Source organism: Apteryx rowi, unplaced genomic scaffold, assembly GCF_003343035.1.
Source record: "Apteryx rowi isolate R43461 unplaced genomic scaffold, aptRow1 scaffold_15, whole genome shotgun sequence".
Classification (NCBI taxonomy): Eukaryota; Metazoa; Chordata; class Aves; order Apterygiformes; family Apterygidae; genus Apteryx; species Apteryx rowi.
Genome location: NW_020447752.1, coordinates 2,249,612 through 2,268,357, shown reverse-complemented (window position 1 = coordinate 2,268,357; position 18,746 = coordinate 2,249,612). Strand labels below are relative to the sequence as shown.

At 40.2% G+C, this 18,746-nt stretch overlaps 1 protein-coding gene across 1 annotated transcript in view; it reads right to left on the bottom strand.

Annotated features, from left to right (window-relative positions):
* Nucleotides 1-2,016: 2,016 nt before the first annotated feature.
* The window catches only part of AACS (acetoacetyl-CoA synthetase), a 56,806-nt gene continuing 40,076 nt past the window's right edge, over nt 2,017-18,746 (bottom strand). The window contains exons 11-20 of the mRNA XM_026058870.1: nt 17,040-17,120; nt 15,786-15,910; nt 12,021-12,085; nt 11,706-11,828; nt 10,444-10,557; nt 9,771-9,896; nt 7,647-7,716; nt 6,604-6,662; nt 5,082-5,284; nt 2,017-3,409 (exon numbers count right to left, since the gene is read on the bottom strand). Coding sequence (XP_025914655.1) covers nt 3,272-3,409; nt 5,082-5,284; nt 6,604-6,662; nt 7,647-7,716; nt 9,771-9,896; nt 10,444-10,557; nt 11,706-11,828; nt 12,021-12,085; nt 15,786-15,910; nt 17,040-17,120 — 1,104 coding nt within the window. The 3' untranslated portion in view covers nt 2,017-3,271. The remainder of the gene's footprint in view (nt 3,410-5,081; nt 5,285-6,603; nt 6,663-7,646; nt 7,717-9,770; nt 9,897-10,443; nt 10,558-11,705; nt 11,829-12,020; nt 12,086-15,785; nt 15,911-17,039; nt 17,121-18,746) is intronic.

Sequence of the window (18,746 nt, the reverse complement as noted above, 5' to 3'; positions counted from 1 at the left end):
TTTCTAGGACGACTTTTATTTGCATGTCACACATTCAGCTAAACTCTGCATATGTAACGTCCCGACCGAAACGCAGCAAACCCGGAGTTACGAACAGGCAACCAAGGGGCTGCACGCTACGGTCTACAACTAGGTACTTTCCGGCTGGAAATGCCCAAGCTAGATGGGGAGCCTCTGCAAGGGTTACCATAACCCATGCCTTAAGGGCACCCCAGGGCTGTGGTACTGCTAACACCAGCCCTGTTAACCCCGTAATACCAGGCGTTGCCCTACCCTGCCGGGAGSCGCAACTTCGCCGCAGCCGACGGGACTTCAGCCAACACCACCACTGGGACCCCAAAACCCAGGACGCTTTCTGCACCGGCTTTGACTTTCTCAAGTCCCAGCACTGGCCGAGTGACCTCAGGACCGCGCACAGCCAAAACCACCCTCTGGTCTTTGCAGCTGTGCCTGGACACTGCCAGCCTGCAGGGATCCCTGAAGTGACGCGTGACCCCTGCTACCCTGCGCAGTAGCCCCAGAAAGGGGCTGCCTGCACCTCGCTTCGCTCRCCGGCAGCGCTGGTGGCTCAGGGGACGGGATCTGAAACGGGAGGAGGTGGGCGCAGCAGATCCGCACCCTGTTCCCAGCTCCGCCGCAGCCTCCRTTAGAGCGTAAATCACTTGGGGGCCGCTGTGAGCCCCCACTTACCCTCCTTCCCCYGGACATCCCGGAGCCGTGGGAGTCCCGCACTCGGGGCGGTCGGACCCCGGAGGCCAGCTGAGGCGTCCAGGCGGCATCCGTGGGCAAAGCACGCAGCCCACCAGGGCCTTTCCAATACGTTTTACAAACACAATGCAATACAATTTCAATGCAATTATACAAATACAGCACTGCATTACTATACCTTCTTGTTTGTTTGTAAATATAAGTCTKGGAAAAGCTTTATAAAGTCTGCCATTTGCAAAGATCAAATTATATCTGTTAACAAAACTTTGTACAGTGTTTCAARGGGGATATAGGATTTAAAGAAAATCCATTAGCCTTTAGGCACTATATATGTTCGTAATGTATCTGTGCTTCTAAACTGTCTTTAATTAATGAAATATTTGAAAATTACTTATTAATAAGGATCTGTAGGCTTTGTAAACTCCAGACATTTTGCATGAATTAAAGAACAATATAATGAAGTTTTAATGAATACAAAGTCACAGTTAATCTAAAATTTATATATAGCATGCCAGAGGGGAAAGGAGTTTAAAAGTACTTTTAATCATAGGTTATTGGCAGCTGGGTTGCTCATTTCTGTACTTCTTTAATGAATGCTTGGTCTTTATATTAAAACATATAGGATCCCAGCATGCTATACTGTCTGTCTTGGCGCAGTGCAAAAGGTCAAATAGAAAGCAGCTTATTTAAAGCCTCATTTGCTAATGAGGCATTTCTGCATCCTGCAGCGGACCTGGACGATGCAGTCATAGACCATCAGAGAGTCGCATTTATAGGCAGTTTCACTCTTACTGGATTAGCAGCAGCAGGATTTGATGTAACCRCTTGAATTCTGCTCCAGCCTTCAGCCGACCGGCGCTAGCCAGCGGCAGCTGTCGCAGGGTGGAGAGGATACACAACTAACTTCTACTAGCTCCAGCTGAACACGAACTACACRAACTCCTAGATTTTGCGCTAAGTAAAGGAGTGCGTGCCTCTCGGTGCACAGACGTGCCACCTTTAACAACAGTAACACATCCCAACGTACAACCCTTCTTCCTGTGCTGATACAGGGCACATCTTCAGCACACTTTCTTCTGCTCCTGTTGACTTGTGACCTTTAAATGAGCTGGTTGTGCAAGTTTAACTATAGCAGCAATGTCTCACCTGTCCTGGGCGCTACAAAACAAACAGATAAAACTTTCAGAGAGCAACAGCTTTGTAGTGGGGTGGACTTGGATAAAAATGTTAGAATAGATAACAAATGAAGCTACAAATGATTCCACGACACCCAATCAAATGGAAAAGAAAACAAAGACATTAACTGAGTGAAAGTGGAAACAAATATATATATATATATACACACACACTTATATTAAGAATCAATTTATTTTCTTTTAATTAACTCTTTATCAATGCTGAATGCATCCAACACAATTATCAAGACACCCAAGATTTTAATGCATTAAATACTTAACCCACAATATTCACATAGTGCAGGAGATATGAGTGCCAGGGATTTGGTACAACTACTGCAATTGTATTTTCTTTGTGAAAAACAAAACAATGTTTTAGTGCTTCCATTTTACTGTTTTAATATACTCCTAACAGTATTTTTCCCTTTATAAACTGGAAGGATACAGAGCTAGAAAACATTTTAGTCTTTCACTTTCAACATGGCATTTAGTAAAAAAGTTACAAAACCCATCAGGTTTTAATAAATGAACACACTGGAACCGTTCAGCTAACGTAACGCCAGACTGTTGCCTTAAAGACAAAAAACCCCTTTGAAACAGGAAGGGAAATGCTGTCCTCAGCTGCAATGATGTTAATCCAGAGTAACTCCAGTAAATTCAGTGTAAATAATCTGGAGTTACACCAGGAATAAGGAGGTGACTGTTCTCTCACTTTCCGAATCCCTAAAAGTCAATGAGCTAAAAGCTTAAAACAATAGGAAGGATACATCATAAAATGAAGCAGCAATTATCTTCAAGGGTACCGTGAGATATTTCAAGACTGAAATCATTTGGAGTCAAGTCAAATGGGTGCAGTGCGTTATGATCTGGCTTAATAAAAACATTTAGATGCACATTATGTATGGAATATTTTCTTGTTTCAYGGTCAAATATTTAAAATTGCTATGTATTCCTTGCATTTGGCTCTAAAACATACAGATTGGAAAACTAAATTTAGCTAAAAATCCAGTTAAAAAAGGAAAGTGAATCTTTTATGAAAGAGGAATATTCTATTATGAACCGCAACTTTTGCTATTGGTGTTCCAGTTTGATGGGCTGCTGACGTAAATCTAACCAGAAAAGATGCATTCATCATATATATAAAAATCAGAACAGGCAGGTTCCTCCTTCCAGGCTGGAAGAATAACTCCAAGACATATGGCGTATTTAACTAATAAAAGGGAGCTATGCTTTACCCAAGCCTTTCATAATGCACTTAACGAAATATTTTTCTTTTAAAAGAACCACTGGTATTAAATAGAGTTTTTTTTTTCTTTACATACAGTATTGGTATATACAAAACAAACACAGAACAAAAGACAGAGGCAAAAAAGAAAAAAAAAGTGGCTTCAGAAATTCTGAAGCTCAGGAATATTTTGGTACAGGTCCAAAGTCTCTGGGTTTGAGAAAGCTCCCCGCTGCGCAACTTCTTTCCCTGCAATTATTTCTTTCACAGCTACTTCCACTTTTTTTCCATTTATCGTATACTGAAAAACAAAACCAGCAATGATAAAATTAAACTTTTCATGTAGTTGGTTTACACAGAGATTAGCTACCTTGGAACGCAGTCATAAAGCGCAACATAATGTCTTCCCTTTCCTGTTACACTTGATGGAGGAAAGAGTTTGGTGCATCACTTGAAGAGCAAGTGAATTCAAAGAGTTTTGTATGTGATTTATTACTCCAAATGGTAATACTGTGAACCTGGCCAGGCTCCAATTTAAACTGGTGAAACTGTGCTTTGTGTCACTGCAACCCTAATCACTTCAACACAGCTATCCCCAATTTCTGCCAGTATACAATATCATCAGGAACAGGCTATTTTTAGAAGGGGATTCAAATACATTTCTAAAAGTAGCAGAAAATAGAAAGAGGTTTCCTTTCCAAACAAAACCTTCAAAGAAAGATAGGAGACAGCTTTGATCACTTTGCCACAGTATATTTTACCTGAAATGTAATTAAAATTCATTCAATTGTAAATTCAGTCAAAGCGTGAACTAATTAATGATCTAAGCAGGCACTCCTGAGGGGCAGACTGTCATAAACACCTCACTGCCATCAACTTTATCCTGTACATTCAGGTGATTTATGCATCTTATAAGTTCAACGTTTTATGAGGAAGCGCAGCTGCAGCCTGGAAGATCGAGGCTTCACCATTTAAGAGGCTCAGGGGTTCTTACACTCACCCAACTTAGATATTCTGAGCCTAATACTGCTTCCCAACATGTCGTGAAAGAGCAGCAACTCCACAGATCGGAATCGTATCTCAGTGGGTACTATGGAGGCTGGCAGAACTGAACAGGTTTGCCACGCTTGAACCCTAGGCCGTTTTCACACAGGAACGTACACTGGGAAGTACACAGGTATCAGAGTATCGAGCATTTGGTCTGAGGTCTCAAGCCATTTCTCTGGAAGCATCAAAGTCTACGTGTGACCGGACATGAGACAACTACAGCGCACCCCCACCTGGCAATCAGTAAGGGGTTCACAGAGCTGCTGAGGAAGGTCTAGCATCAGAGAGGAGCAGCAAACAGGCAGCCCAACTCGGAGCTCGCGCAGCAAGGAAGAGCGCTGCAGAGCCCCGCACTGAGCAGCTCCAGCAGGCTGAGCGTGCAGAGTCTCTAGGTGTGGGTACTTCACCCTCYCCCTCTCACCTGCACAAAGGTTTCRTTTTAGTCATCGCTAAGACAGTGATAGAGCTACATTTAAATGGCTAAACAGATGCAGAAGTGAAATGGTTTACAAAATGATTTTATACATTTGCTCAGTGCTCTCAGCTTTCACGAGAATGTCATTTGAAACAGGAAAACAAAAACAAAATAAGCTTACGGGTAGACTGAAAAGCCAAAGTTAAATTACCTTTTTAATATTTTTCTTTAAAAGACTTGTGTTTTCTCAGGACTATATACTTAACTCATGTATATTTATAACCTGAGAATGGGCATTTTTAGGTATTGTTAAAAAATAAAAACATGCTTAGCTGAAAAGGAGAAGAAATGAAGTTGCTAGGCAACATAGACAAACTATTTATAAAGCTCGAATACACTTTTGAGATGCTAAAATTTCCATGTGTGTGGGTTTGAAGAGCAATGACAACTGCTCCTTAATTACTATTCAAGGTGACAAAGAAAAAAGTAGGCAGCATTTTTCATGACATACCGGAATGCCTTTGGTTTCTAGAATGAGGCTTGGAACATGTCTAGCAGAAAGTGCTATACGTATTGCATCTCGAATTCTTTTCACCAGATCCTCACTGAACGCACAGTTTAAGGCCATCTTCAGGAAGAGTATCACTCTTTCCTCCCCATCTTTGTTGTACTGCGGGACACAGAGGCTATCTGATACCTCCTCAAAGGCTTCAACTGGAGAAAAAGGAAAAAAAGAAGTCTTTTAGCATATGCATTTGTGTTTTGTTCTGGATACACCTTTTTGTAATTGCACCAAAGGAAATACATCACATCTCCTAGAGGTGGAAGGGGAAAGAAGGACATGCTGACGAGGTTATTCTCAAAGAGCTTCTTCAGGGTGCTCTGAAAAAATCTAAAATTCTGACTCCTGCTCAAGTGAAAATCCAGGTTTAAGGACTGGATATGTTTTGGCTCAGGACAAGCAAAATTTGCTACAGCTTTTGGGACTGATAATGGCTTTTACACAAAGCCATTTGCTTTGGCTTTTCTCACAAACCACTGAGGTAAGACAAGGCTATTATCCCCACTGCTGCATAGACAAAAAAATAACATGCCTGATCACAGAAGAACGAGGAGTTGCAAGTGGTGCCTAAGTTCCAGCTTAGCACCTTTGCACGCAGTTTCACAGCCTTTACTGCTAAGAGAGAACTTCTCTGAGCTGGGAAGCGCTGCGCAGCTCAATCTCAGAGGCTGTACTGGATTTAAATTCTAAATATTCAAATCACAGTCCCAGTTGAAACTGCTATTTTTACTGCAAAACCATTGATACTGGGGAGCCAGAACCAGATGCAAGTTACCAATTTAACTTTGGGCCTTTGTGCGTGTTCCAACGCTGAGAGAAACTGTTCSCCCTGGTTTAAGTACAGAAATGCTGAAGTGAAGCATGACCCAGGGCAGCTGCCACAAACATTCACAGTTTTTCTACCACGCACAAGGGGAGGCTGAGCCTCCAAATCTCACACAGCACAGGGAAGACACTGTTCCCAGCAGAACAATATTTCAATTCAATAAGCTACAGCAGTGCAATCTAACCCCTCCACCCTCCTCCTGGCTTCACTGGCAGTCCCTCCGCTCATGGATTCAGTTATGGCAATGTAAGTTATAATCATCAACAATGGCACAGAAAAACAAACAGTGTCAAGAGCTTGTCCTGGGAAAGAAGAAAAGCCTCAGCAGTTAGGCTCGCTCTTACAAAGCTGCATGAAATAATTTGTAAGACCTTTTTGGATGAAAGCAAAATCTAATGGAGGAGAACCCAACACAGCTCAGCTGGTCATCTCCAGGCCTGCCGATGTTTTAGGAAGGCAACCAATTTCAAGTCTACAAAACAGAATTTTACTATTAACACTAATATGCTCTTTAATAACTTTCATTTGGAAAATTGCAAGTCTTTCATCACTTAATCCTTCCAGCCACCTTTATAAGGCTTACATTTCAGACTTACAGCTACAGACAATGTCATAATTGAAAGAGATGGAAAGTTAATTTCATACCTATGTTATAGATTTCAGAACTTCCAAATCTTACTCCATTTGGATTTAATGTACCATCACTGAAAATTGCACACAAACAAAAAGAAGTATTAAAATGTAATTAGAGTTTGATGAAAAGAAAAAATTTGATGCAATTAAACAAGTCTCTCAATATTTCGTGCAGTGAATATACAGGCAGCCACATGAGAAACAGAATTTTAAAATAAGCTGATTTCAAAAGTCCTTTTGCTTATTAGAATCAAGTTTTACAAAGAACCTCAACATTGTTCTTTCACCTTTTCTACTCCCTCCCTCCCCCTTCCAACGGCCCCAACCAGGTCCAGTGATATTTCTCATTTAAGCCCACAAACACACATATATACTGGTGATAAGAGACCAAGAATCTTCCCAGTACACCATCAAATTGCTATTGTGTGCCATTACTTTCCAGTCTTATAGCTGGAACCTGTCTCATATAGAGCAGCCTCATGCCGTAAGTATGTCTGTTGAGTAGGTCTGTGTGTGACATTGCTAGTCACAACTTCAAGACATTCACTCAAATTTGTTCTGAACTGCAACTTGCAAATGCAAGCATAAAATTTAGCCCCAACTGTGATCTTGAATTTCTGTGACCTTTTTAAGCTAAGCACAACTTAATACCTGACCTTCTGTAAATAAGTTGTGCTGTAAAGCAAGGCAATGGCAAAGCCAAGAGCAAAAGACAAGTTTCCTCATCTTCCATCTAGGCTGTGCTGTATTGCCTCTCAATCTGACATTTCTAATAGATGATCCATCACTACAAACCATGCAAAACAAAAATCAAGTAAAATACTGTCTTGGATTCACACACATACAAATGGGGTACAGCTTTGAAATGCACTCCCTCCTCTCCAATCCAGTTGCTCTGATCAACTTCAGGGTTGAAATTCACATCAATATTGAATTTAACAAGACAAATATCAAGCTAACAGGCATGATGGAGAATCATCTACACTATGTTCCAAAGTAAAGATTGCAAATTTTGGCACCTGTTTACTCTGAACACTTTCACCAAAATGCTATACCTGCGACCAAGCATGACGATTCCTCCTGTCTTGGGATTAATTTTGCAGTAGTCACCATGGGCCCAAACACCTATTAGAGAATGACAAAGGTTAAGCAGCTGATTTTCATTCTTCCAGTTACAATAGACATTTAATTGCATAACTCTACTCACGTAACTTAGGATTCTTGCTGTAAACTACATACAAAAATATAAACACATCAGCTGTACTTGAGAACTACCAACAGCAAATGAAGTGGTGCTTACTTCACTGTGCAAACAATCCACACTGCATACATTATGCATAGCCACCATACACACGGGAGGAGCTCACACGTTAGGATCAAACCCCAGTTTACCTCATCATTTACTCGTTTGCATGACTATATAGTACCCTCTAGAAAATGGATGAACTGGTGCTTTGAACACCGTATTTTGGTGGAAGAGAAAGAATCTTCCACGCAGGTAAGAGTACTCTGCTAGTCTGTCCTGACCCACTTTTATGATGTACAATTCTGTGGAAGAAGCAACCTCTGGGTTTGCGCAGCATAAATAATCTCAGTTATTTATGTGCACGCACACATAACACCATTTCTCATCTGAACCCATTTACACAGGAGAAACAGAAAAGGAGTTTCTGGCAGACTCTCTGGACCATAGAGATTCCAGTTTAACAACTGTCACACAGTGATTTTTTCCTTTCAGAGCTATTGCTGTCAGGCTCACATGCAGACTGCGACTTCCACATGGATGTGATCATCTCTTTTTGTTCTTAGAAGACCCCTGCAGCTTCGATAGCCGCTTAAAGAACGTGGACTGTAGCTGACAAACCCTGGCAATGAGGAAACTGCTGTAAAGCTTAATTCTACACCACACGCTTGCAAAACGGTACTGCATCTGTGCGCTGGAAACCACTACCACAGCGAGACAGCGCGCACTGGGCTTGCTATGCAGTCTTTCCATCTTTGTGAAGCAGCAGCAAAATTCAGAATACTGTACTTTCATTTGTGAATGAGGCATCTGTATGAAAAATTGTCAAAAACATTTTGAAGTATACTAAGGTTCCTTCTGACATTAGGATCTTAACTCATCAGGTAATAAAGCAAGCCAGATGAGAAGAAGATAAATTGGTAGTAGAATCGCAAGTTTAAGTGATCGCAGTGTGCATTTTGACATCAAATTCTCTTTCCCCTTGAAAAGAAATAGCTACTAGGTATAAACAATTGGACAGAACACTTGCTAAAATCACGTTAGGAATATTTTAACTGTTTAGAAAGATAGGGGTCAAAGAATGGGACAATAAAAAAGCCTTTACTATTTATTACTACTACTATTATAGCAGAAGGAACCACTCAAAACATTTAAATCAAAACCTTCATTTTTCCTATATGATTACTATCTCCCTCTGCACACCCTGACTTCTCTTGTGAATCTACTGTTTTGCTGCTATTTATAAAAATACCTGCATCTCCAAAAAGCAGCAGCCTGAGGTCTTGCTCCTGTAAGCCCCTGCCTGGTAGGCAGCAGGGAGTTCAGTGCTGCTGTGCCACACGAGCAAAGGCTCTGGAGGGGCAGAGTCCTCCACAGCGATGAGGGAGAAAGCCTCCAGCCCACTGTGTATCTGCTCCTTTACTCTTACCAGCACTGGGAGACGGTGTGAAGGCAGAATATGCATTGCCGAGACAGCACAGGTTTAAGCCCAAGCCTCAGGCCAGCACTCACCCCTCCGGACTCCCTCCTCCGGCTAGGCAGGGGCAGCGCGGCAGAGGTGCAGTAGCACTCATTAATGGAGCATTGCTCCCTGCCCTATTCGGCACTTTTACTTCACGCTCATATGCCAGGCAGTCTATGCCTGTGCCACAGATGATCAAGCTGTTATAGCCCTATCTGCCCAATGAGAGCAGGAGCAAAACAGAATCTTTCTAGAGATTCTAATTAAACTGATCTGGACCCAAATTCAACACAAAGCACTGAAAAACAGAGCTATTTATCAAACATGCCTTGGAGTTTTCAACCCTAGAAATCTAGGCTCAAGGCTGCACCYGTCTATTGGTGGGCAAGAACAAACTTGTACTTTCCTAACAGCAGCAACACAATTTACATTCTTAGTCAGTTCAAGCAGTGTCCCAAGCCTGTCATTACATACCTGGGAATTTTGAAAAATAAGCTTTCCTGTATTTGTTTCCATTCTCATCATTCCAGAAGTGTGTAGGTTGACAGGGAATTGGCTTTGTACAAACCAGCTCTCCACTTTCACCCCAAACTGGTTTGCCTATTGACAAAGAAAGAGGTAATTTCTGCATTTTTGCTGCTGTAAACAGTAGGATACCAAAGCAAAGAGCATCTACAGTTATTACTTATATGGAAGATGCTGTGTACAGACATGAGATGAGAGCATTGGTGGTCTTAAGAGTTCGTGTTCAGTTATTAAACTCATCTCTACCTTAACGTCAGTAACTTCAGGAGAGTTACACCACAGGATGAAGCCAGCATGCCATCCACAGCAACACAGTTAATTAGCACACAAACCAGAGGCTAGAATTTGGCCTAATGTACTTTATCAGAGCAATGGAAAAGGAGGGTCTTTTTACACAGTGGTTATCTTTACTAGAGTCCTGCACAAGCTGGATCAAATGGGTCCAAATTCAGGTTTGTGGAACACATCTCCATAGTGAAGTCACCCCTTACAGCTGACCAGTTAGCCATCTGCTGACTGAAACTTAAGGTTATATCCCCTATACAAGTCTCTCACACCATGAATCAAAAACCAACAACTGTTGTATTTCATAAATTTAAGTAACGTTTTAGGCAATAGCTACCTTCATCATTCCATGCTTCTACAGCCATTCCAAGATTTCTGGCCTGAATTTCTCCTTTGTAAACTGGAATTGTAACATTCTGACCCATAAAACATGAAATTATATCTGTTCCACCTACAATAAAAGAAGTCCATTTAGAACACACAGTACTCTTCTGAAATCAAAATGGAAAATTACGTGAGAATCTGGAACAGCAGACTGACACATTTGACAAATGCATCCAATCCACATTAAGCAGCACAGAATATACAGTCAGTATTATCTAGGATGTTGTATGACTTGTAACAAAAAAGTGCTTTTTTTCTGACTTCATATACGAGTGTCTTTGCAGAGATGTACACCCTTTGTGCAGGAATATTCCTTAAGGCTTGACTTTTCTTGTTCCAATAGTTTTAGATCAATATATATTTTTATATCAATATATATTTTTATATTTCACTTTTATATTTCACTTCTTGTTCTCATTGGCACAGTGGTATTGTTTCAAAAAAAGCAGAATAAAAACAAGACCAATCCTGTTAGCTTTACTCATAAGAATATTCCTCCATATTAGAGATTATTCATATCTATAGCAGCAAATCTAAGATTTAGCACCACTCTTACTAAAACCAGAGCCAGAGGTGATTTCAGTAGCAGAATAGTCAGGTTTTAAATCAGACCAAGTTAAAAGTCCTTTGAAAAAGTCAGTCTTCACTACACAGCAGAATGCGGAGTTCAGTGGGRGACCTTACATGAACAGAAGTTGCCTCAATTAGCACTCCTCACAACAAACTGCATAGCATGTGGGCTTGATATTTCTCTAATAATATAATTTACAAAAAATCTGTCTGCAGTGCCAATTACTTGCCACAAGAGAATTGAAATGGGAACATGGAAAAACCTCTCCAAGAGGTATTTCCTGCTGAAGTCAGCTATTTTAGAATAGTATATTCTGTAGGTTAATAGACTCTTTCCCTGATCTCACCCTGCTACCCCTACGGACAGCCAGTCAAAAAAAAAACCCACCAAAAAACCTAAAACCCCCAAACATTCGCTATGTCAGAAACATTCCACCTAAAAGTCTTTGAGTATACCAGCTTCATTATGGCATATTCAATTATGCAGAAAAACTACACAAAATAGACAATTAATTCTAGTTTAACTATAACCAAGCCTCAATGATCCAAGCCTAAGCTTCCTGAAGATACAGTAGCAAACAAGCAAGAAGGAAATGCACAGGCAATGAACAAATTAGTAAGAGACTTGGAGCATAGAAGCATCACCTGAAATGGATCCCAGTAGGACACTACTTTTTATGTGTTTGTAGACATACTCATAGCTTTGAGATTTGAGTGGTGATCCTGTAGACAGTATAGTGTGGAGCGTTTGGAGATTGTGTGTTTCACCTTAAAAAGGAAGAAATCAATGAAATAGGTTAAGATTAAATTTTTAGGAGATTTTTAACTATTCATCACTACAATCCAGAAAGATTGCATAAAAGACTCGACTTATTATTTGTGGACAAGATACAGAGCTAGAACCCATGAGGAGAGGCAAGAGGGAGGGTAAAGAGAATTCAATAGCTTTTTAAATCTTACATGGTTTTAAATTTTTCTCTTCTAGCACAGCCAGCCACTTTGCACCTGTTCCAAGGACGGTGATCCTAGAAGGAAAAAAGTTAAAATATTTTGCATATTTAAATCTGTTAAGATTCTGAAGACCTGCAACTCCCACTGCAGTAAGCAGAAGCTGCAGGCACTCTGTGCATTGATATAGTCAAGCAGTACAGCATCTTAAAGCTTTCTAAGTACAAGGCATGTCCTTTTCAGCAGTCAAAGTCAGATCACATGTTGTTGCTGAAGCTTTGAAACATTTAATTCTACCTTTAAATATTAAGCAAAGCTTTCTCACTTCACACAAAACATTCACTCTCATTTACAGAAATATGTAACTGCAGAACACTCCAAAGACATCACGAAATGTTACAACATTTACTTCATTAATTGGCCATAATTGCCACTGAGCTGTTTAACACAGAACTGCTGCCACATTACACTCTCACATATCAAAATTATACCATTTCAGGACACAGTGTAAGAAAAAATACTTCGTTCTGAAGACAGCAGCCAATGATTTTCTCTTAGACGTATATTCAGTTTCCACTGATGCAAATTTGAGTTGCAAATGCCTAACCGACCATGGAATTTGGCCTAGCTAACTGAATAAATGAATACTGACCTTGCAAGGAGCACATTCAGAGCGAGTATTCAATATATGGCTGCATACTGAATTCTAGCATGATGAGAAGATTCAATGAGAATCCCTATTTGGCTGGCTTTGGCTGCTCATTAAAATACAGTGATTTTATATTACAACAGTCACTGCATGAGTTAATGTTGAGACATCATGGTTAGCACCTTTAAAACTGAGCAGCCCGTTCTGTCTCCCAGTTGCACATCACAGGTCTTTATGACAATGCCACRAGCCCCAGAGCAACTATATTTTATAGGGCATTCACACAAACACTGAAGGCACAGTGTGAAATGAATATTTCAATTAACATAATAAATAAAACACAACTCTGAGAATGTTGTCCATTTCTCACATTTGACAAACTAGGAACGTGACTTTCCTCATTTTGGTACCCAGCCAAACAGTGTGGAGAAYGACTTGCGTATTAGTAGCACAGTGAGCACTACACAACTGAGCTGTTACAAACTACTCAAAGCCAAAACCGATGCCCCCATCCTGGAAGATCCTAAAGCTTTCCGAGATCTGTTTCCCTGTGAATGTACAAGGGAAGCAATCTTTCTGTTGAATACAGGGACTGCAACCCTGGCTTCCTAATTGAAAGGAAATTCTTTTGGTAATTTTGCATCTTAAGCCCCCTTCCATGTACCACAAACATTAGTATTCCTATGACCCCTAATTAAGCAAAGTGCCCCTCTCACTAATGTGTTATTTAAATACCCATTTGACCATGTAGAGAGAGAAACAAATGAAGTGATCTACCTAAATCCTATGCAGGAATACAACTCAGAAACACCTTCTTCTCACCACTAAACACCCTTCCAAGAAAACTCTCAAAAAACGGAAAACCACAATGCTGTAAGAAGAGATGCTTCCTAATCCTCCAGAAAAACATTAACCAGTATTTCAGTTTGAAAAAGTCAAACTATTTACAGTAATCAATGAAGCCTAATCTTTATCTACATTCGTTAAAAAATCATCACTAGGCTCAAACAGAATCTTTGCTTACTGCTTTAACATAAATGCTCTGGGTGCCATCAGTCTCACCAGGAGGCAAGTGAAATTTAAGATCACTGAACGAAAGTAATTTTCAGTACTCTTACCAAGCAAAGGAAGAGAGAAAAGAGCTGTTCAATACATCACAATCAAAACTTGAAGCAAAGGCTCTCCCCCTTCCCTGCTCTGTTAGTGGAAGTGCTAATCTGATGCCTTTGCTGACCTTCTTCAGAAAATCTTATTCCTTGTTTTCTGCTAATTCATTTTATATTAGTGCAATAAGCTCATTCAAGAAAATGTGCAGAGACAGACAAGCAAAAGAGATACAGTTTGAGTGCACAGAACATGGGCAATAAATCAGTGCAACAAAAGYGCAAGACTGAAAGCAGACTAGCTTGAGATAGTAATACTGTTTCAGAAATGGAAAAGATATTTGAAAAATATCAGTACGGGATGTTTTCCATTTAGGTGGATGACAGTTACTTAAGAGGCTGCCACCCTTGGGTAAAGACAGGGACAGTCTAGTTGCACAAACACATCAGTGCATAAAGCAATTTTATCGGGCACATGAGAAAAGCCCCATGAGAGCCCACAGAAGTAAACTGCTCCTTCAGTTATGTACCACAATCACGTGAATGTGAACTATTTTTACCCTTGTGCAATATTTTACTTTCCTTCCATGCTCCAGACTATTGCTGATTTTATAGATGGAATATTCATCAATGCTTCTCTCTGCTTATTTTTAAACTCTTTGACACTTCCTCTACAACACATGTAGAGACTACAGTCTCCTATTATTTCCTACCAAATGCTATACAACCCTGTGATAACTGTCAGGTAGTGGCTAAATACAGTTCACTTGAACAGAATCTTAATACTGTCCACTCAAGTAACGATTGTCATTCAGTATGAGATATCTTGATGATATTATAAAAGCCTGATATCTGAAGGAAAGCCTAGGATATCTGCAGAACTAAGGTAGTCCAAACATGCTGAAGCTTTTTTTTTTTTTTTTTTTTAATGTAACATATGACTGAGTTGGGAACAGACTGCATTATGAAGTACCACACAGATGGCCACCCCTTTTAGCACCAGATTACAAAAGTGAGACATGCAGACACATTTGAGTTATCTTCACTTACTTTTGGCATGTAGAAACAATGCTTAAAAATAAGCTGTCTTATTTCTTGATTCCAAGTTTTTGTCTGTTGTTCCAGGGTTTTTTTTTTTTTTTTTTTTTTTTTTACTGGAAGCGTTCTGAATAGGCATTAGCTTTCAATCATAATAGTCAAAGCCAAAATGTCACTCTTTAAATATTACACAGCAGAAAAGAGTGAAGCTTTTATTAATTAGCAAGAGTCAGAAAGTAAATCTTTTGGCATCCACTTTCCACCACAAATGAATTAATTTTAATTATCAAGTAATTAAAAAACTATACTCATCATTTAACTAGCAAAATCATACAGCTTTTTTCCTTACATCCAGTCAGCAAAATGGGAAAGTTACAAAAATCAAAGTTTATCCTGTATACAAAGTAGTAAAATACCACTACAGGATTTTACAATTATTCATGTGACAGCTGCTATTTCTCTAGGCTTTGAGAGAGGGCACTGTGAACACTGTTCAAAGAACCGCGTAAGACAATGAGTGGCTTAACAGAGAGAATTAGGCATTATAGATTATAAAGCAAAATATGAAAATACAAGAAGCCCTGCTGAGCATTTCCAGTCAATTCACGTCTTCTAAGTCAAAGTGCTTCAGTCCTGGGTTGAGCCATTTGAAATAAAGGATTCTTATTTTTCAAGTTCTCAGTGCACTGAGAAATTACTCTTCAGCTCACTCCCAATTACTGCCTTTTGAAAAGGCTGCTCTTGAAAACTGACTATTGTTTGCTTGGAATCAATTTTGAAACAATCGGCTCTTTGTCTTTTCTGGTCTCTCTCAAAGGCTATTTTAGCACAAAATTTAAAAAGTAGTTCGCTCAAGGTTAAACCAAAAGAAACTATGTCATGCCACAAACTAGTTTCTGACCAAGGGAATGACATCTTTAATGAGGTTGTATGTGGTCATTGTAACAGCAAAGACTATTATCATTCCATTTAATCTTGTTTACATACCCTAGTCTGTCAATCAAGTCCCAGAGCACATTGGGTGATGGAACTAGAGGAGATCCGTCATACAAAACCACTGAAGCTCCTGTAGCAAGCGCTGTCACTAACCAATTCCACATCATCCAGCCAGTCTAGAAAAGAGAAAATACCTACATTAGTTTCTATCTTTGTCAGCTAGCTGTCAGCTTTGCAGGCAGCTCCATCACAGGACCAGGAACATTGCTGTCAAATGGTGGGAGAGGAGCTACAGGCAACTAGAAAATATGATGGACAGGCATGGCTTTCAGCAGAATCATCTGGCCCAAAACATTCTTCCTGTCCTTATGCAAGAGGTGCCATCTTCCCCCCATCTTCCTTGCCCAAGTTTTCCTGCTTTAAGAAACTGTTAAACCAACACCTGAGTTTATAGCTATTTCTACTGATTACATCTAATATTATTTAGGAATCAGAAAATAAGGCTGGAGCACTTTTAATTCTTTCACCTGGTCCAAGACTGGATCCGCTACACATAAATAGTTCTTAGTGGATGTTCATCTAACTTACCTTTGAAAACATCTAATGAGATGGGGATTCCAAACCTCCCTATACCTGTACCTTTAAATCATGCGACAAAATATAAGACAAAACTGGGACAAGGTAATTATAATACACGAGTCCTTTGTGAAGATATTACAACCTGGCTAGTAGTGTTACGTTCAGAAAGGAACTCATGAGGAAAGACAGACTTCTCAAACTGTTACAGCAATAGAATACTGCAGAATCACGTTCTTTACCACAACGTTAGAAAAAAACATAACTGAACCCCTACAAAGATCAACAAGACTTCTTGCTTTTCCTTTACTCAGCTCCTAGACATGTGTGGCTTCCTTCTCCATCAAGACTAAGACATAAAAGAAAATCTCATCTTCAGTGTGGTCAAACCTTGCATGATGCACAAAGGTGGAGCTTGTTTTGCAGATGAAATTGATGAGGTACTTAGATCAATAAACCTAAGAGACTGTAAAAATCAATCCATTTTCCTCACTAATTAGATCAGAAACATTTAACATGGGTTTGACTTTTCAGCAGAAAGCTCCCAGTTGCATTTTATTTACACCTGATTTTTTTTTTTTTTAAACTCAGTTAAGCAGGATGATCCCTTAGAGAATAAGAATTATAAATACATAAAAACATACTTGTAGATTTGTGGAAATTCTCTCAATCTTTACAAGACAAGTACATTAAAGAGTTTTTACAAATGCCTTAGTAAGCCACACTTGCCGTTGTATAGTACATAATAATGTCACTGCTGGTCATGTTGCCATGAAGAATGTGTTCCTTCAGATGCTGTATTAGTGTACCCTGAAAAAATACGGTGAAAGAAAAATGTAAGTTTGCATAAATGAAAAGTTCTGACAGCACATTAAGAGTTCTAAAAACTAGTGTTGCCAATCCTTAACCAGGATATACTCCAGGATAACAGGTAAGTATTTCCTTCTACCCGCAACTGAAGCAAATCCCAAGCCTATATACAGCAGCAAGGTCTTCATTCTCTATTTCCTCTTTCACATAACTTTTCAGCCTTTCTTGAGACCTCAGCAATTCCCACCACACATCACTTCTAACCCATGGGCAGATAACCCCCTTCAGCTCCAACTTTGCCCAGAGCTGCGCAGTCCTCCACGCAGGCTACAATTATAACACTACGGTTTTACCAGTCAGATTTTCCATGTAGATAAGCCCTTTGACAGAGTTTCATTTTCAGTATATCCAGGCAGCTGGGAGGAATGAAGGACCTACTGTTGCTGTGAACTGTAGTAGCTATTATATGTTCACAGAATCACAGAATGGTTGAGGTTGGAAGGGACCTCTGAAGATCATCTAGTCCAATCCCCTTGCTCAGGCAGGGTCACCTAGAGCACGTTGCCTAGAATTGTGTCCAGATGGCTTTTGAATATCTCTAAGGAAGGAGACTCCACAACCTCTCTGGGTAACCTGCTCCAGTGCTCAGTCACCTTCACAGTAAAGAAGCTTTTCCTCATGTTCAGACAGAATTTCCTGGGTTTCATTTTGTGCCTGTTGCCTCTCGTCCTATCACTGGGCACCACTGAAGAGTCTGGCCACATCCTCTTGACACCCTCCCTTCAGATACTTACACACATTGATAAGATCCCCCCCTCAGTCTTCTCTAGGCTGAACAGGTTCAGCTCTTGCAGCCTTTCCTCTTATGAGAGAGGCTCCAGTCCCTTAATTATCTTAGTAGCCCTCCACTGGACTCACTCCAGTAGCTCCATGTCTCTCTTGCCCTGGGGAGCCCAGAACTGGATGCAGTACTCCAGATGCAGCCTCACCAGGGCTGGTAGAGGGGAAGGATTACCTCCCTTGACCTGCTGGCAATACTCTTCCTAATGCAACCAAGGATACCACTGGCCTTCTTGGACACAATGGCACATTGGTGGCTCATGGTCAACTTGTTGTCCACCAGGACTCCAAGGTCCTTCTCCACAGAGCTGCTTTCCTGCAGGTTAGTGCCCAGCCTGTACTGGTGCATGGGGTTATTCCTCCCTAGGTGAAGGACTCGGCACTTCCTTTTGTTGAACTTCATGAGGTTCCTCTTGGCCCATCTCTCCAGGCTGTCAACACTATTTATCCAAACTATCTCATCYATTAACTCTCAGGAGATGAAAGACTTTACTATATAAATCTTTTCTAAGCATTCAAGCGACTAGCAGTGTGGAAAAACTCACTGCTCAAAACACCAGTATTAACAACAATATAGTGAAATATATTATTCCCTTTTTTCTTTTGTTGGAAATGCAGCTGAAGTACCTTTTTCATCATTAAAATGCAACCTCTTATGATAAATAAAATTACAAACTGCTTCACTAAGTCACTTCACTGGAATGACATACTAATGTGGCTGATTTAAATTAAATACATTTTGCATTTATGTGAGGAGCTATAGGGGAACTGTTAAGACCTTCATAA